The sequence below is a fragment of the Anolis sagrei genome, chromosome 6, assembly GCF_037176765.1.
Source record: "Anolis sagrei isolate rAnoSag1 chromosome 6, rAnoSag1.mat, whole genome shotgun sequence".
In the NCBI taxonomy this organism is placed as follows: Eukaryota; Metazoa; Chordata; class Lepidosauria; order Squamata; family Dactyloidae; genus Anolis; species Anolis sagrei.
In genome coordinates, this window is record NC_090026.1 from 36,603,315 (window position 1) to 36,620,137 (window position 16,823).

At 41.4% G+C, this 16,823-nt stretch overlaps 1 protein-coding gene across 2 annotated transcripts in view; it reads right to left on the minus strand.

Moving 5' to 3' along the window:
• LOC132778223 (signal transducer and activator of transcription 5B) overlaps positions 1-16,823 on the minus strand; it is an 83,100-nt gene that overhangs the window by 9,187 nt on the left and 57,090 nt on the right. For both annotated transcript variants that reach the window (XM_060780981.2, XM_060780982.2), the window contains exons 6-16: positions 15,936-16,110; positions 15,602-15,732; positions 15,316-15,467; positions 10,737-10,892; positions 8,346-8,525; positions 7,440-7,527; positions 5,613-6,035; positions 4,156-4,250; positions 3,931-4,061; positions 3,405-3,560; positions 934-985 (exon numbers count right to left, since the gene is read on the minus strand). In XM_060780981.2, the coding sequence (XP_060636964.1) occupies positions 934-985; positions 3,405-3,560; positions 3,931-4,061; positions 4,156-4,250; positions 5,613-6,035; positions 7,440-7,527; positions 8,346-8,525; positions 10,737-10,892; positions 15,316-15,467; positions 15,602-15,732; positions 15,936-16,110 (1,739 nt within the window). The remainder of the gene's footprint in view (positions 1-933; positions 986-3,404; positions 3,561-3,930; positions 4,062-4,155; positions 4,251-5,612; positions 6,036-7,439; positions 7,528-8,345; positions 8,526-10,736; positions 10,893-15,315; positions 15,468-15,601; positions 15,733-15,935; positions 16,111-16,823) is intronic.

Consider the following 16,823-nt stretch of genomic DNA (forward strand, 5'->3'; position numbering starts at 1 on the left):
TTCAATATGCCCAACTGTGAACACTGATGGAGTTTGGGGAAAATAGACCTTGACATTTGGGAGTTGTAGTTTCTAGGATTTATAGTTCACCTACAGTCAAAGAGCATTCTGAACCCCACCAACGATAGAATTGGGCCAAATTTCCCACATGGAACCTCCATGCCTTGAAGGGACTCGCTGGTGCAAACCTCCCTCCAGCCTTGTACAGATTCATTGTATGTTTCCAAAAAGGACAGACCTTCTGATGGTCTTTGGCGACCCCTCTGAAACCACCTCACGACCCCCCCCCCCTCAGGGGTCCCGACCCCCAGGTTGAGAAACGCTACCTTAAAGGAAAATATCTGGTTCCTCCATTCCGGGACTTTAAAAAGATACCCCTTTGGACTCTAACTCCCTAAATCTTGTTTATTAGGAGAATAATAGTCTCAAAAAAGGTAACATTTCCAAGATTTGCTCTGCTCCTTCCATATTATATGTTTCAAGAACCCCCACCTCCTTTGTTCTGTATGGACCCAACCTAATCTTTTTTCCCCCACCACAACTGAAGATGGTTTAATACAGAACTAAGGCAAAGGAACAAAAAGAGTAAAAAAGACAGTATGAGAGGAGATGGTAGCAGCACCAGCTTTCAGGGTACTCCTCCTCTACTTTTCTAGCATCTGTCCCTTCTATCACTCATCTCTTCTTTTAGGAAAGGAGAAGAGAGAAGACCTAGAGCTGTTTTCAGATTTGGAAAAACATAAAATCTCAAGGGAAATGGAGGTGGTAAATTAGCAGGAGTTTTAACTGTAGGCAGAACTCTGGAAAAGGTGCTGCAGAGAATATGCAGCCAAAGTTTGAAGAGACATCTGCTCCCCTCCATGCCATAATTATAAACTCCCCTCTAATAAAAACCCAACCGCCATCATCACCCTTTTCTTCCATGAAACTCACTCTGGCACAACTTGCTTGATCTGTGGCTTCACATATCCATCCACAGCCTTTGCTGCAAAACAATAAAGGGGAGGAAAGCACTGAATTATTACATTGGTCAGGGTAAACACCTTGACCCCCAATCTCTGCACTGCATTGCATAGACTCAGGAAAACTGTTGAATGTTTCTTCTTCATCTTATTGCGTCCCTGCTCTGTCATAAGGGGTTGCAAGACTTTGCGTAGTTTTCTTGCGTTTTCCCAGTGTGCATATTTCTGTACACATTTTTCTAATTTACACATGTGCTTCCAGTAACTAAAGAATGTTTTATGTATATTTTTCAACAGTCCGAATTTTTAGCCATTTGCATTCTGTGTATTCTTCTTCACAGAAAAGGCGAATAAACCCCACCACCAACAAATGTATTATCAGGGCAGAAGTGCATTTCTTTTGGCCACAAGTCTCAAGAGATATGAAAATGCTACTTTTCCCGAGACTCCAGTTTCAAATCCAATTTCTGATAAGCAATTAAAAAAACAAACCAGTTTGTTTCCACCAGGAATCGCATTGGCCACAAAGAAAAAGTGTCAACAAATCAATTTCACCTACAACGCCAACTTCTTGAAATCTACACACTTCAAGTCTAGCTTCTATAACAACTTCCCTCTCCTATTTTCACTTCTCTTTGAAGAGTTGTTTTTAATCTATTTTATACATTTCCCCTTCTGGCATAATACTTAAAATTCAGTTTTATACACTACCAGGTGTTACTGATAAGGCTTTTGGACCATCAATTATTTAGATTCTATTCAGGAATCTAGGAATCAGTCAGATATTGCTAGATAATGTGGAATGTTGCAAGCAATGTTGCTTTTTGTAATTGTTTGCTGTAATCCTATCTATGGAAGTTTTGAGGAATCATAGAATCACAGAGTTGGAAGAGACCTCGTGGGCCATCCAGTCCAACCCCCTGCCATGAAGCGGGAAAGATAAATTCATTCAGTCCAACTTAGAACACCCATCACTACTGGAATCACAGCTGTTTCCTTTTTTAAAAATAAATGTTGTCTATCTGCCATTGTTATTAGACTGATTTCACAAAAAAGGAGTAGTTCTGGATCAGCAGTGATTCAGAGTCTACCCAAGAATCTAGGAATCAGTGAAGTATTGTCAGTCAATGTGGAATGTTTCAAGAAGTGTTATTTTTTGTAACTGTGCTATTGTTATCCAGTCTGTGTTGACTATGAGAGATCGCCTAAGTAAGTAAGTAAATGTGTTGATTTCATTTAGAAGTTTTATCAGTACAACTGGAATTGCTTTCAGTGCACCTATCACTACTAAAATCACAGGTGCTTTCTTCTAATAACAGGTTTTGTCTGTTGTTGCTGTTGCTGTTCTTATTTCAGTTTCACTGTCTACCATATACAGTGTTCCCTCACTACTTTGCAGTTTGCTTTTCGCAGACTTGCTGTTTCACGGGTTTTTGCCTCCCAATTTATGTTTGGTTGCCGTTGCCCAAAGCAGTGTTCTAATCCCGCCTCCTGGCAACGATGGAGTGTGGAAGAAACGTAACACCCGCAATAAGTGAGGGAACACAGTATTCTTGTCTGGAATAGTTTTTGGACCACCAAAGATTCAGCTTCTATCCAAGGATCTAGGAATCAATGAGACAGTGTTGGACAATGTGACATGTTCCAAGCTATTGTGACACTATCTATGGCAATTTCATTCAGATATTCTGTCAGTCCATTTGGAATCATAGATAGTGATGATTTTTTTTCTACTGCTGCTACTATTGCTACTAAACTTTATTTATGTAAGACATTTTTCCCCAAACCAGGACACAAATTGGCTTAAGAGTTGAAACAATACAATAGAGTACATACCAGAGAACAACATTAAAATGGAATTAAAACTACCAATAACTTTACATAATTCCATATCTTGAATAAATAGGATGCCTTGATAAAAACAGGTGTCACTGTTGACTGTAATTAGATCCCTACACTAGAGGTCTACAGATACAAATTTATAATAATAAAACTGTATTTATACCCCACCACCATCTCCCCGAAGAGACTTGGGGTGGCTAACAAAGCACTCAAGGTACCACACGTAAAATAGAATTACATCTCATCAAGACAATATACAATTTGACTAAATACAACAATGAAGAACATTGATCGATAAAATTAAAAATTTAAAAAAATCTAAAACACTTGTTTTAGATACTTGTGGATCATTGGGTTTCTTCAAACACGAACTAAAGCGTCGAATAACAATGATCAACATCATCACATGACCACAGTACTTTACTCCAGATCAAAGGCCCATGTAAATAGCCATGTTTTAAGGTTTGAATGGAAGGTTTGGAGATTTGGGGCTAATCAGAATTGAAAACATTACTGTGACATTACTTTTTTTGGAATACAGCCTGTGGGATGGACTGTGGCTGGATGGATCAGATCAGTTTCCTAGCAATTCACACTCACCAAGGACTGGCATGTAGTATTTGGAGAAGACCTCTTCCTTAGGCCTGTCAGGATACACAAAAAGGAGGTATGGGAGATCTCCAAGACGGTCTGCTAGTGACCGGATGGAGAAGTCACGGGTGGTGAAGGGCATCAGGTTCCAGAACATTCTGTCAGCTGTAAAATTAAACATGGCTGTAACATAGCATTAAGATACAACAAACAGATCTGTGTGCAACTAGGAGATGAGGCATACTTTCAAAGAAATGCAAGGCAATTGCAGAGGTAGTGGTGAGGAAGCAATAACTATTACAGCTGCTATGAGCACAACTGTTATAGTAAATATGTAGTCTAACCCTACATATGAGAATACACAGGGAAAAATGGAACTCCAGCTACAATTGAGTAAAATATGTGCTCTGCTTGTGTTAAAAACAACCCACCCACACCCCCCAACACTACATTTGCCTAAAAAATTCAGATTAAACACCCGCAGAAAAGTTAAAGACAAAATGCAACATTTCTCCAGCGAAATAAAAATACTCACTATTATCAAACTTCCAGGCAATTGTGATACCACCAATCTCAGAGTCACTGAACCTCAGGAGGAACGTTCCATCTGGTTTGTTGATTAATAAATCATGGGCCTGCTGCTTATTGACAAAACCTAGAATCGCCCTGTAAAGAGAGAGAAAGAGAATAACATCAGGCTGCATTGAATTCACCCTGGAAAACTCAGATAACACAACAGAGAGGTACGCAGGGATCTCACCCATCATTCCAGTGAGGCTTCAAGTGCTTCTTCAGGACCTCCATCACTCCATCAAACCACTGCCAGAATGTGTAATTTCGCCCTGGGAGATTCTCCTAGTTCAATAGAACAAGAGACCAACATTTCTGCCTGTATCTCACTTTGCAGTCTTTTCAAAGCAGCAGAGTATATTTATAAGTTCTCTGATGGTTTACAAAAAGCACCGACTGATACAGTGGCAAAGTTCACAGGTGGCCCCATTACTCATAAACTCCACATGCAACCCATAAGTTAACTTGACTCTGATTCCCAGTTGGCTGACATCAACAGCAGGAATGGCCTCTATGGATTTGAACAATTTGACACAGAAGGCTCTTCAATGAGATGAAAAATCTATCTATGAAGTTAAGTCAGATGTATACAACTTTTATCCATGTGTCGGGTCACGTTTTCAATCTAGGTCAGAAACACTGCACTGGAAAGTTTGCGCAAGTGGTGCTGGCAGAGCTCAAATACTGACCCTGCCAACTACACTTCAATCTACTTCAAGAATTTTGATAGTGTATCAAATGAGTGACTTTGAAGGCAAACTGTTCACACAGCCAGCTCGCTGCAAGCATTCTTTAAGAAGCTAACTTGAAAGCACAGATTATCAAACACCTGGAGAGCTGGTATAGCATAGTGATTGAAAAAAATGCATTCTGAAGTTGGAAGCACAGACTTCAAATCTCAGTTTGTCCAAGAGCTTGCTGGAAGACTTTTTAAAAAATCATTTTTTATTATTGCAGGTTAAGTTTACATTACATTTATTTATATATCGGCAGTTAATATCCAATCTCACTTATACATTTTTATTACCCTCTAAATACATGATGATGATAATGAGCTGTTACTATAATGTCAAAATCTCAATTCCCCTTTTTCTATATCACCTCATATGGATCATTATTATGCCTTTTTACAGATTTGGAACTAAGATAATGATACTCGAAAAGGTTGCCATGGGAAACCAAGGCTCAGCAGAGGTATGTTTTCAGGCTTCTTAAGATCCAGGGGCCAGTGTAGTATACATTGGGAGTAAGAGAAAAGATACAGAAATGGTGACAGGAATGGTTTACAGGCCAAGTTACTTTCTAATCTAGGCATGGGCAAACTTCAGCCCTCCAGGTGTTTTGGGCTTCAATTTCCATAATTCCTAACAGCCGATAGGCTGTTAGGAATTGTGGGAGTTGAAGTCCAAAACCCCTGGAGGGCCCAAGTTTGCCAATGCCTGTTCTAGTCTCTTTACTCAGCCTGGAACTCTCCAAATTTTGGGCCACAATTGCATCAGCCTGAGCAAGCATAAACAACAATGAGGGGTCAAGGGAGCTAATGGCCAAAACAGGTTGGGAACAAGACTTTCCTAGACTGGAAACGGAAACAGGTTGGCAAAAGGAGTTGTTGTTGTTAACCAGTTCCCTACAGGCACAGCATCTTACCCTGTTGAACTGAGCCCAGGAGACAGGCATGTTGTTGTAGTCTTCTATGTGGCTGCTGTTGCTGTTGAAGAGCTTCTGAGCCAGGAAGAGAAGGTTATCCTTAGTGAGCCCTCGGCTACTCTGGACTTCAGACTTGAACTTCATGTTCAGAGCCTCACAGAGTTGCGACCACATCACTTTGTCAGGCACAGCGAAGGGCACGCGGCCCGGCTCCGCAAAAGCATTGTCCCACAATACGGTGGCAGTGGCATTGTTGTCCTGGCTACCATGCACAATCACCACCACAGGCAAAGACAATGTCTTCACCTGGAACACCAGCTCATTGCCTCCAACACTGAACTGAGACTCAAAGAGGATGGTGAACTTCTCCTCAGTCACTGACTCAGCTCCACGCCGATCTGAGCGCTTGATCCGCTTCAAGGACTATGGAAGAGAGGTATGGGGGAAGTAAACATAGAAGGAAAAAAACACATGCATGCTGTCAGAAGCAAAGAAGCAATATGCATGGATAAACACAGGGAGAATTACATGCATGAGCTATCCAGTGAAGCAAATTTGCAGAGGGGACAAAACTTAGCATGAACTGATCTGTCCAAAGAGCTTTTCAGTGACTACAGTTTGAAAGTTTATTATGTAGGCCATGTATGGGCACACTCATTCTCAGGAGCCAGATGCTGTCCCTTGGGCTCTTTTCTCAGGCCATCTTCTCTCTCACCATCCTATCCTTCCTTCCTTCCTTCCTTCCTTCTTTTTTCTTCCTCCTTCCCTTCTGCCCTTTCCTCCTTCCTTCTATCTTCCCTTCCCTTCCTTCCTTCTACCCTTTTATCCTTTCCTCACTTTTGTCTTTCTTTCCTTCTCTCTTTCCTTCCTCCTTCCCTCCCTCTTCCTCCTTCCATCCTTCCCTTCCACCCTTCCCTTTCCTCCCCCCCTCTCTTCTTCTTTTCCTTTCTTTCCTTCTCTCTTTCCACCTTCCTTCTCTCTTTCCTTCCCTTCCTTCCACCCTTTTATCCTTTCCTCCCTTTTGTCTTTCCTTCCTTCTCTCTTTCCTTCCTCCTTCCCTCCCTCTTCCTCCTTCCATCCTTCCCTTCCACCCTTCTGTCCTGGTTTCCTCTCTCTCTCTCTCTCTCTTCTTCCTTCCCTTTCTTTCCTTCATCCTTCCCTTCCTTCCTTCAATCTTTCCCTCCCACCATTTCATCCTTCCTTTCCTTTTGTCTTTCCTTCATTCCCTCTTTCTTCTCTCCTTCCCTCTGTCCCTCTTTCTTCTTCCATCCTTCCCTTCCTCCCTTTCATTCTTCTTTCCTTCTCTCTTTCCTTCCTCCTTCCCTTCCTTCCTTCCATCACCGGGCAGCCAGTCTTCCTAGCAGGGAGTGCTAGCATGCAGCCCCCAAGTTAGAAAGTTTACCCATGTAGGTAGATGTAGGCATACAGTAGGCTCTTCATATTCACAGCCTGAAATTATTAAAAAGATGATTCCTTGATTTTGCCATTTTATATAAAATACACCATTCTATAATGTCACAATGGGACTTGAGCATCCATGGATTTTGTATCCATGAGGTTTGTATGTGTATGTCCTCAAGCTAAACTCCAATTGATACCTAGTGTTCGTTGTAACAGTAGAGAAATAAGAAAAGATAAGAAACATTTCCTTTTGCATTCATTAAAACCTATCCAATTCTGCTTTAGAAGATGTCCCCTGCTTAACATACTTGTCTATGCTTTTACTAGAAAGTAGCATTGGAGTATTACTAACATTTTTAAAAACAGTAAAAGGGCAATATGGAATTAGGAAGATGGAGCAGGAGTTAGAGTAGACATTTTTCTCACCATGTTGCGAAAATGAGCACTCAGTGTTCCAGTTGCTTGGTGATATTCCATCACGCAGCAGTTATTCAAGATATCACCGCTGCTTTCACTGCCAAAAGAAAATAATTGTGCTTTGGAGAATGCAAGCACTGCACCATGGGCAAAGTTTTATTTTCCCATGGACAGTGTCCAGTTGTTCATCATGGAGAGACTAGTGATGTGACTTCACCTGGCAGAGAATTCAAGTTTTTGCAAATTGTTTAAACAAAAACTTGTTATTTTTAAAACTAGAAATACATTATTAGAATAAAATCAACAAACAGAACATATACATAGATATACATATTAAAAAGGCTACAAGTGGATGAAAGCTTTTCCCCTTGTGCCCTTTTGACAGTCTTGGAGTAAGTTATTATCATGTCATAAAGTTTTCTCCTCAGAAGAAAGTTTAACAAGAACATACTGTACTCATGTACTGGGCATGAAGGGCCTACTTGGCATGAGACTTAAAAGCACACACAACAAGGAAGCAGGTACATAAAGAAACTTTGAAATTTCTGGAGAAAAAAAGATTAGGGTGAAATTTCTATTTTTCTACGTTTTAGCTCCTTATCTTCCTGCATAAAAGAGGAAAAATATTTGTTCTTATATCACTCCTTAGGATGAAATTTCTACTTTTCTGCATTTTAGTTCCTTATCTTCCTGCACACAAGAGGAAAATATTTGTTCTTATATCACTCCTAGCCATTGCTTTCCAAATGGGATGACTAACTTCTCTAAGATTTCATAAAGTTCAAGTTCATGCCTCCACATGCAGCTCCGCTTCTTTTCTCTTCTTGGTTTCTGGTACTGTGTAACATCTCCTTGCTTTCTTTGCCAAATCCCACTGTTTCTTTGACACAAGTGATGTGTGAGGATTATACATACTTGCGTGTGCTCTCATTCTTCAGAAGGGCTTTGGCCTGTTGTTCACTGATGATGGTGGCCTTCACCTGAGGGGGGTTCATGTGAACATTCAGCTTTCCACCAACTAACAGCCTTACTGTGGCTGCAAACTTGGTCTGTGTTTTCAGCACTTGAGGGGGTTGCTTTTCAATGATGAAGGTGCTGTAAGGAGAGGGGAGTAAACAAAGGGAAACATTGCTTACACACTGAGATAAGGTAATCATAGAAAATGCTTGACTTGACTAGTGTTTCTAATTTCTAAGTTTCCATTAAACTTTTGAAAAGAACTGAATTTCATGTTGTGGGAAGAACAAAGGGAAGAAGGGTTTACTATCCACTGAAGTTAAAATTCCAGAAAGTTATTTTTTTAGATGACAGTTTCCAGACTCTCCCAACGAGTGTGGACTACCTAAATTTTATTAGCTTTTATTTCCAGCAAGTAACTTTTTTCAAGTTTTACACAATGGGGAACCTCTATTTCTGATACACATTTTTATAGTCTTGTGCATTTGTATAGAAACTCTATCAGTTTGTTTGTTTCATTCACAAGGCCCCATTTTCATTTTCAAGTGTCTCTCCCCAAAACAGGTGTCTATTCAAATGAGCTTTTTCATCCCAAGTCCAGAAAAATTAGTATTTTCGTCCCATTTGTGGAAATGGGCGGCCTTCGCACACTCCCTTTCCCCTCAGTTTGAGGCACTGGCAGGCGTGGGTACTTTCTGGGCCTGCACACCATACATGCACTCTCTTTCCAAAGAAGTGCTCAGCGCTTGGCTGTAGGCACGGGCGTTTTGGACCTACAAACCACACATGAACTCTCATTGGAAAGAGAGTGCGTGTGTGGCTTGCAGAGCAGACCCAAAGCACCCATGCCTGCCATGGCCTGCAGGTGAGTGCAAAAATCAGGCAACCAAACGATTACCGTTCCCACCGTAGGGGGAGGGGGGGAGTGTACCGTTTCTTGCCATTCGAATGAAACAAATGGCACGAAAATACGAATTAAAAGGCTGAAATGGTTACCAGGCCCATAACTACATTTTTATTTCATATGTATTTGTTGGTCATCATGCTAGGTGCTGGTTCTGGGGGAAACTGTCTAAAATATAACTTTCTGGTCCAAGGTGAATATCATAATATACTGAATATGCCTTCAAGTTGCTTGCAGAATAAAAGGTTGAGAGTAGGCATGATACCCATGTTTAAACATGTAAGATGGATCAGGCATGTTTTTTGCTGCCCTGGAGACTAGGAGTAATTGTTCAAATTACAAGAAAGAGCTTCCTGACCATAAGAACAGTTTTAACAGTGGAACTCACTGCCTCGGAATGTGGTGGAGGGCTTCTTTGTTGGAGCCTTTTAAACAGAGGCTGGATAACCACCTGTCGGAGGTGTTTTAATTGTGCTTTTCCTGCTTGGCAGGGAATTCGACTGAATGATGCATCCGGTCTCTTCCAACTCTATGATTCTATCAACCTATGAATCTATGCCTGTTGACTTTTGGTATCGCCATGAATTTCACAGGGTTCTCTTAAGCAAAGACTATTCTGAGATGATTTGCCATTGCCTTCCTTGGAATACAGCTTACGCACCCAAGTATTCCTTGGCAATTTCCCTTTCAGAAAGTAACCAATCCTGGCTCTGCTCAGCTACCACAATCAGATTGCACTTGCCGTCTTTAGCTTCAACTAAGGATAGCATACCTCCTCTGAATGAATGCCTGGTATTTCTGGTATTTTTACAATGTGTACATGTTTAAATTAGTCTGTAAACTGCCTTGAGCCTCAAAGAGAAATAAGTAAGAAATAAAATTATTATCATTATTATTATTATTATTATTATTATTTAGCATATTTAGGCATAACAGAAAAATGAATAACATTCTATGTTATGTAATTTTAAATATATTAGCTACATAGAAGAGAAACTGATAAACTGCATTAGTGACTTGAAAAGATGCATAATGGGACAGTGGGAAGAGTGTCCTGAAGTATGTCGACACTCCATAGCCAGTATCTCAAGGAACAACAGGACTGATCTATTACTATGTTGGCTCCCCTACATAGGAACATAACAACAGTCCTTTAGTAGATACAGACATTGTGGAATTGGCCAGTTCTGAAGCCCACTATCATAAATTCCCAAGAGAATTCGAGCCGATATTGTTGCAAATTAGAAGCCAAAACTAAAAAAGCAATTCCCAGCATTTCAGAAATTATATCTTTCCTGACATTTCATAACAGATGAGTGGAATGCAACACTATCAACAAACCATACATGCCACATTTCAACCCATCCCCCCTTAAAATACATGTGTTTCCCTTTCTGAAAAAAAACAAAATAAAAACACTCTGTCCATCTCAGCCATCTACTTACCTTGTGACCAGGGCCGAAATTATGTCTGTGATGGTGGCATTGAGTTCAACCAGCATCTCCTCAATGGGGCCTGGTATAGGCAATTGCTGGCAGAGATGTTCAGCACGTCGAACTTGCTGACGGTTCTGGCAGATGATCTCAGCCAGCTTCTCACACCTTGAGAGAGAAGAAGCAGTTTAGGGATAGATAAGAAAGGCAAGAAGTCATAAATGAGATGAGTTGAATCCAGAAGATGTCCAGGTCGCTAACTCATCATTCTAGTCATCTCCTTGCTTTGGACATTTAAGCATATAGCTCCTCCTATGGACATCTTATCTCCACAACAGTCACCGTTAGCAAAGCTGAAACAGAAAAAAGTGACCCTAACCAATTGCTACTGAAACCTAGACAGAAGCACTGTGCCAGAATTTCCCAAGATTGTGAACCCCTGTATCCCTGAACTGTGTCCCAAAAAGTAAGAAGGTGTTCCCTTCCTGTCTATAGTTGAGCCTCATCTGGATTTTTCATTTATACAAATATTTATATTCTTCACTATAGCATGAGATCTCGGTATAGTAATAGATCAGTGCACAACTCAGGATGGTGCACAACTAAAATAATTTTAAAACACTTTTGCAGATTTGATTAAATATGGATAGGTTCTCTCTAGGAATTTCCAGTGTCTTCCAGTGTGATTCCAGTGTCATGGCTGGAATCACTGGGTTGCTGTGAGATTTCCGGGCTGTATGGCCATTGTTCCAGAAGCATTATCTCTTGATGTTTTGCCCTCATCTATCCAGGCATCCTCAGAGGTTGTGAGGTTTGTTGGAGACTAGGCAAGTGTGAATGTTGCAATTGATGCTAATCAAGGTGATCAACTGCAATATTCACATTTGCCACAAACAGACATCTTTCTCCCACCCTGGACATTCCACAGATATATAAACCCCACTTGTTTAGTTTCCAACAGACCTCCCTACCTCTGAGCATGCCTGCCACAGATGTGGGTGAAAAGTCAGGAGAGAATGCTTCTGAAACATGGCCATACAGCCTGGAAAACTCACAGCAACCCTCTCTCTCTCTCTCTCTCTCTATATATATATATATGTTTGTAGTTTTTCACTTTCACTGATGTCCCTAACCTCAGTGAATGTAGAGGGCTGACTGTACATACAAAAAGGATATTTCTCTTCATCTGGGCTGTCACTCTCCCCCTTCCTTATCTGAAGCCATCAGAGAGACTGAAGGCACACAGTTCCTTATAGAAGATATAGGTGAAATATGCCATCACTTATTGAAAGGGAGAAACCATCACCAGCACATTCCCCTTCCCTCTCCTTAGCAACAAAGGGAGATTATTTTTCCTCTATTTTTATTGAACATTTTGTTTTTTGAAAAAAGAAACAAAGGAAGAATCAGGAGAGTGCCATTTTTGTGCCTGTTTTTGCTCTTTTTGGCCTCTAGAGGGCCTCAACAGTACAGCCAGATCCTCACTGCTTTTGACATTGCTAAATTGTTCATGCCTCAAAGGAACACCACCACCATCCCAAGACTGTTTTTTCAGTCATGAGGAACAGAGGAGAAACATCTGGATGACCAGCACCTGATGAACCAACCTGGACACAGCATATTATTTGAGAACACAGAAATGCTGGACCACCCTAACAACCACCATGTCAGACTACACAGAGAAGCCATTGAAATCCACAAGCATGTGGACAATTTCAACAGAAAGGAGGAAACCATGAAAATGATCAAAATCTGGCTACCAGTATTAAAAAAACTCTAAAATTACAACAGCAAAACAACAGAGAGGAAACAATCTGGGACATCTAATCACCTCTCAACAAAAGATTGCTCCAGGCACTAACAAGCCACACCAAACAACAGCCAGGCCATCAAATGCTAATCAAGGTAGTCAGCTGAAACATTCACACCTAGCTCCAGCAGACAAGAGTCCTTTGCCCCCCCCTCCCCCCCCCCCCCCGGTCATTCCACAGATATATAAACCCTTTTTCCTAGTTTCAACAGACCTCACTATCTCTGAGGATGCTTGCCATAGATGCAGGCGAAACGTCAGGAGAGAATGCCTCTAGAACATGGCCATATAGCCCAAAAAAACCTACAACAATCCAGTGATTCCGGCCATGAAAGCCTTCGACAATACATATTAGATTTCTCTTAAAACAGAAAAAAGAGGAAAATATCATCAGAAATTAATGTTACGGTAGCACTGTTTAGGAGGCGCTCTTCTCATAATTCAAGACTTCAAAATTGAGATTGACAGTCCCCATTAAAATTGTACTACTCAGTAGAACAACAAAGGTAATCTTCTCACAATTCAGGACCCAAAAATTGTGTGCAAGTGGTCCCGTCAGGGCCATACTAGTCAGTAGGTCTTCAAATGTGACATTTTAACAACTCTAAAACTGAGACTGACTGTCCTTGTTATGTTCAGTTGCCATGAAAAAACAATATTCTCACAATTCAGGACTCCTAGACGGAGGCCAACTTTGCCAGTTAGGGTCATACTACTTGGTAGGCCCTCAAAGATGTGATCTTTTCACTAACCAGGATTACAAAACTGAAACTGACTGTCCCCAGTAAGGTAGTACTGCTCAGCAGGTCCTCAAATGCAGTCTTACATAAGTCAGGACACTAAAACAGAGACTGAATGTCCCTGTTAGGGTTCTTCTGCTCAGGAGTCCCACAAAAACTATCATCTCACAATTTAGGAATGCCATCCAATGCAGTATAGCCAGAATGTTAAATCCATGTCCTGATCAACAGCAGGATGTAATTGAGAAGGTGGGACCGGATCTTCGTTTTAGATTTGTAAGGATTGTGTACAGACAACATTCCTACTCTCAACCAGACCCTGCATGAAGAATTGCTCTCCAACCAGCAGAAAAATGATGGAAGTAATCATATACATAACCCTAAATCAAACATGTCAACAAGGCCATTGACACAGAATTCATGTGAGAACAATAAACAAACAAACAAACAAACAAACAAATAAGGTGAGATTCATCAGATGCCATGAAAGAAAAGATATCCTGAAATTAGCCTTGAATTGACAGCTTGGGTATGAATTAGAGACATCAATTAAAACTATAAAAAGACTAAATAACACTTCCAAACTGGACTTGACGGCTTGACTAGACCTAAGAATACAGAGGGAAAAGTGCTAAAATATTGCTTTCTTATATATATTTCCTGAAACACATCAGGGAGGTCTTCTTTCTCCAGATCCAACTCTCCATCAAAGCAAAATATAACCTTTCTGGAATTTTTTCCTTGAATGCAAGGTGAACAACTGTCTGAAATCCAGGGGTCTACTCACCCCCATGGACAGAATGCCCTGATAATACTTCTTAATGATTCTATCTTAATCTAAGAATTTCCCAACATGGTGAGAAGGATTCCAATGAAAATAGGGCTAGGGGCTGGGGTTTTTCTTTGGCAGGGGATCATAAGTGACTTTTTATTTCGGGCTAGCGCTTTTTATCTACATGTTGTGGAATTTTCCTGTAGTTTCAGGGTGAAATGCTTTGCAGGACCTAAATCATGCTGACATTAAAAAACCTTTTGGGTTATTTTGGGGGCTTTGAGGGTTGCAAGAACAGGGCCCAGGAGTCACATGGGGTCCATGGACTGAACTAAGCTCACCCTTGCCCTAATGTGACCTGTAAGCTCTTTTTATTTATTAAAGCATAAATTGGTACAAATTACTAAGCATGTCAGATTTCTTTCTTTTTAAAAATAAGTTTTCATTTCTTTCTGGCTTCAATAATGTTCTTGAAATGTGTGCCTGATGATTCTGAAGGGTGGTTGAATAATTTATTTATTATTTATTTACAGTATTTACATTCCACCCTTCTCACCCCACAGGGAACTCAGGACGGATTACAGTGTATATATACATGGCAAACATTCAATGCCATAGACACACAACATATATAGATGGACACACAGAGGCTATTATTCCAGCTTCTGGCCACCAAGGGAGCTTTGGCGTCCTCATTCTTTGCATACTTCTTGAAGATTTTTTATGGCCTCATAAATTAGTTAAATTTGCCTCCCCACATAAGTGGTACCTAAATTTCCTTCTTGACAGATGCAACTGTGTTTCGGGCTGCAAAGGTTGACAATAAGCTACACAAATTTGGTCGGGAGCTCAGTCCAACCCGGGCTGGCTTCGAATTCATGACCTTTTGGTCAGTAGTGATCTTAATGCAGCTGACTTCCAGCCAGCTGATCCACAGTCCCGGTGCGACATTAACAGCTTCACTGGACAAAGCTTCAGCCTTTTATGTAGCTTTTAGTTCCTCCTTGCCTGGCTTCCATAATTCATCTTTTCATGTTAAAAATCTTGATATTTTTGGATTAATTTTGACTCCGTTTAGTATCTGGAATACACAGCCTACCATTGCTGGATGCAAAGGGGACTCTGCATATAGCCAAGACAAATGTGTTCTTGATTCCTACTGTCCTTGTCCAGTATGATGCCTTCATTCATCATAATTCACTGAATGAATGAGACAGGCACTCCTCCATCCCCATTCTCATGCTTTCCCAATTTACCATCCTAACTTACCAGGCCTGGAGGCCATCCAAAGGGCCCTCGGGTGGCCCGCCATTTCCTGCTAGCTGTTGCCGTCTCTTCCACTGGATAAGTTCATCATCCAGAATGATTGTCTGCTGTTTGCGGAGCAGGGCCAGCGTTTGCTGGTGTTTTTCAGCCAGCTCCTAAGGAAGAAAAAGAGCAAATGTGCACATGGGGTTAATAACCAGAAACACAGTATCAAGATAAATTGAAGAAAGAAAGAAGCATGGTTTGCTTTGCAGGGATTTCAGTGTGCTACTTGAACGTCAGCACTCACCACACGATATTGTTGCAATGTCTGTGCCTCCCGGTGCAGCCAAGCTTCCAATGATGCCTTCTTCTGCTGCAAAGTAGGTTCACGGGTCATCCGCTCCTGGGGGTTTAGCTGAGCCAGCTGAGTAAGTTGGGCTGGGAGCAGGAAGAAGAAAGTATTACCTTCCCAGGTCACCTCAGGCAATGACAGAAAGAGGAATCTTGTCTTCTCGGCTGCTCATCAGTAATGTTGAAAAATTCAGCTTAGGAGCATAAGAGGTGATACCCTCTCAGGTCATTCAACTTGGAATTGTCCACTTTTTTTTCTTAACACTGTCCAGAGATTCAAGGAGCCTTACCTTGTAGACGAAGGCTCTCTTGGTACTGGATAATGAAGTATTCCTGCGTCTGCTGAAGCTTCTTTAGCTGGTTCTCGGTGTCCTGTGTAACCAAGCGAAGCTCCTCAAAGGTCTGGTTGATCTGTAGGTGCTTCTGAGACAGGGCATCAGCCAGACTGCTAGCTGGGGAGGGGCTCTGTACATGTAGCAGCAGAGAGGAACAGAAAAACACTGATGATCACTACTGTGAGGAATTTATTCCTTTATCCCACAACTTTTCCACCAGGTATGAGGTTCTCCCAAACCTTCGCTGATACCAAATATGAGAACTACCCAAAATCTCATTGCCATCACCATAGCAGAACGACAAGTCCATGCATGGGGAGCAGAAAGGGACAAAGAATCATAGAATCATAGAGTTGGAAGAAACCTCATGGGCCATCCAGTCCAACCCCTGCCACAAAGCAGGAAAATTGCATTTAAAGCACCCCCGACAGATGGCCATCCAGCCTCTGTTTAAAAGCTTCCAAAGAAGGAGCCTCCACCACACTCCGGGGCACAGAGTTCCACTGCTGAACGGCTCTCACAGTCAGGAAGTTCTTCCTAATGTTCACATGGAATCTCCTCTCTTGTAGTTTGAAGCCACTGTTCCGTGTCCTAGTCTCCAAGGCAGCAAAAAACAAACTTGCTCCCTCCTCCCTCTGATTTCCTCTCATATATTTATACATGGTTATCATGTCTCCTCTTAGCCTTCTCTTCTTCAGGCTAAACATGCCCAGCTCTTTAAGCCGCTCCTCATAGGGCTTGTTCTCCAGATCCTTGTTCATTTTAGTTGCCCTCCTTTGGACACATTCCAGCTTATCAACATCTCCCTTCAATTGTGGTGCCCAGAATTGGACACAATATTCC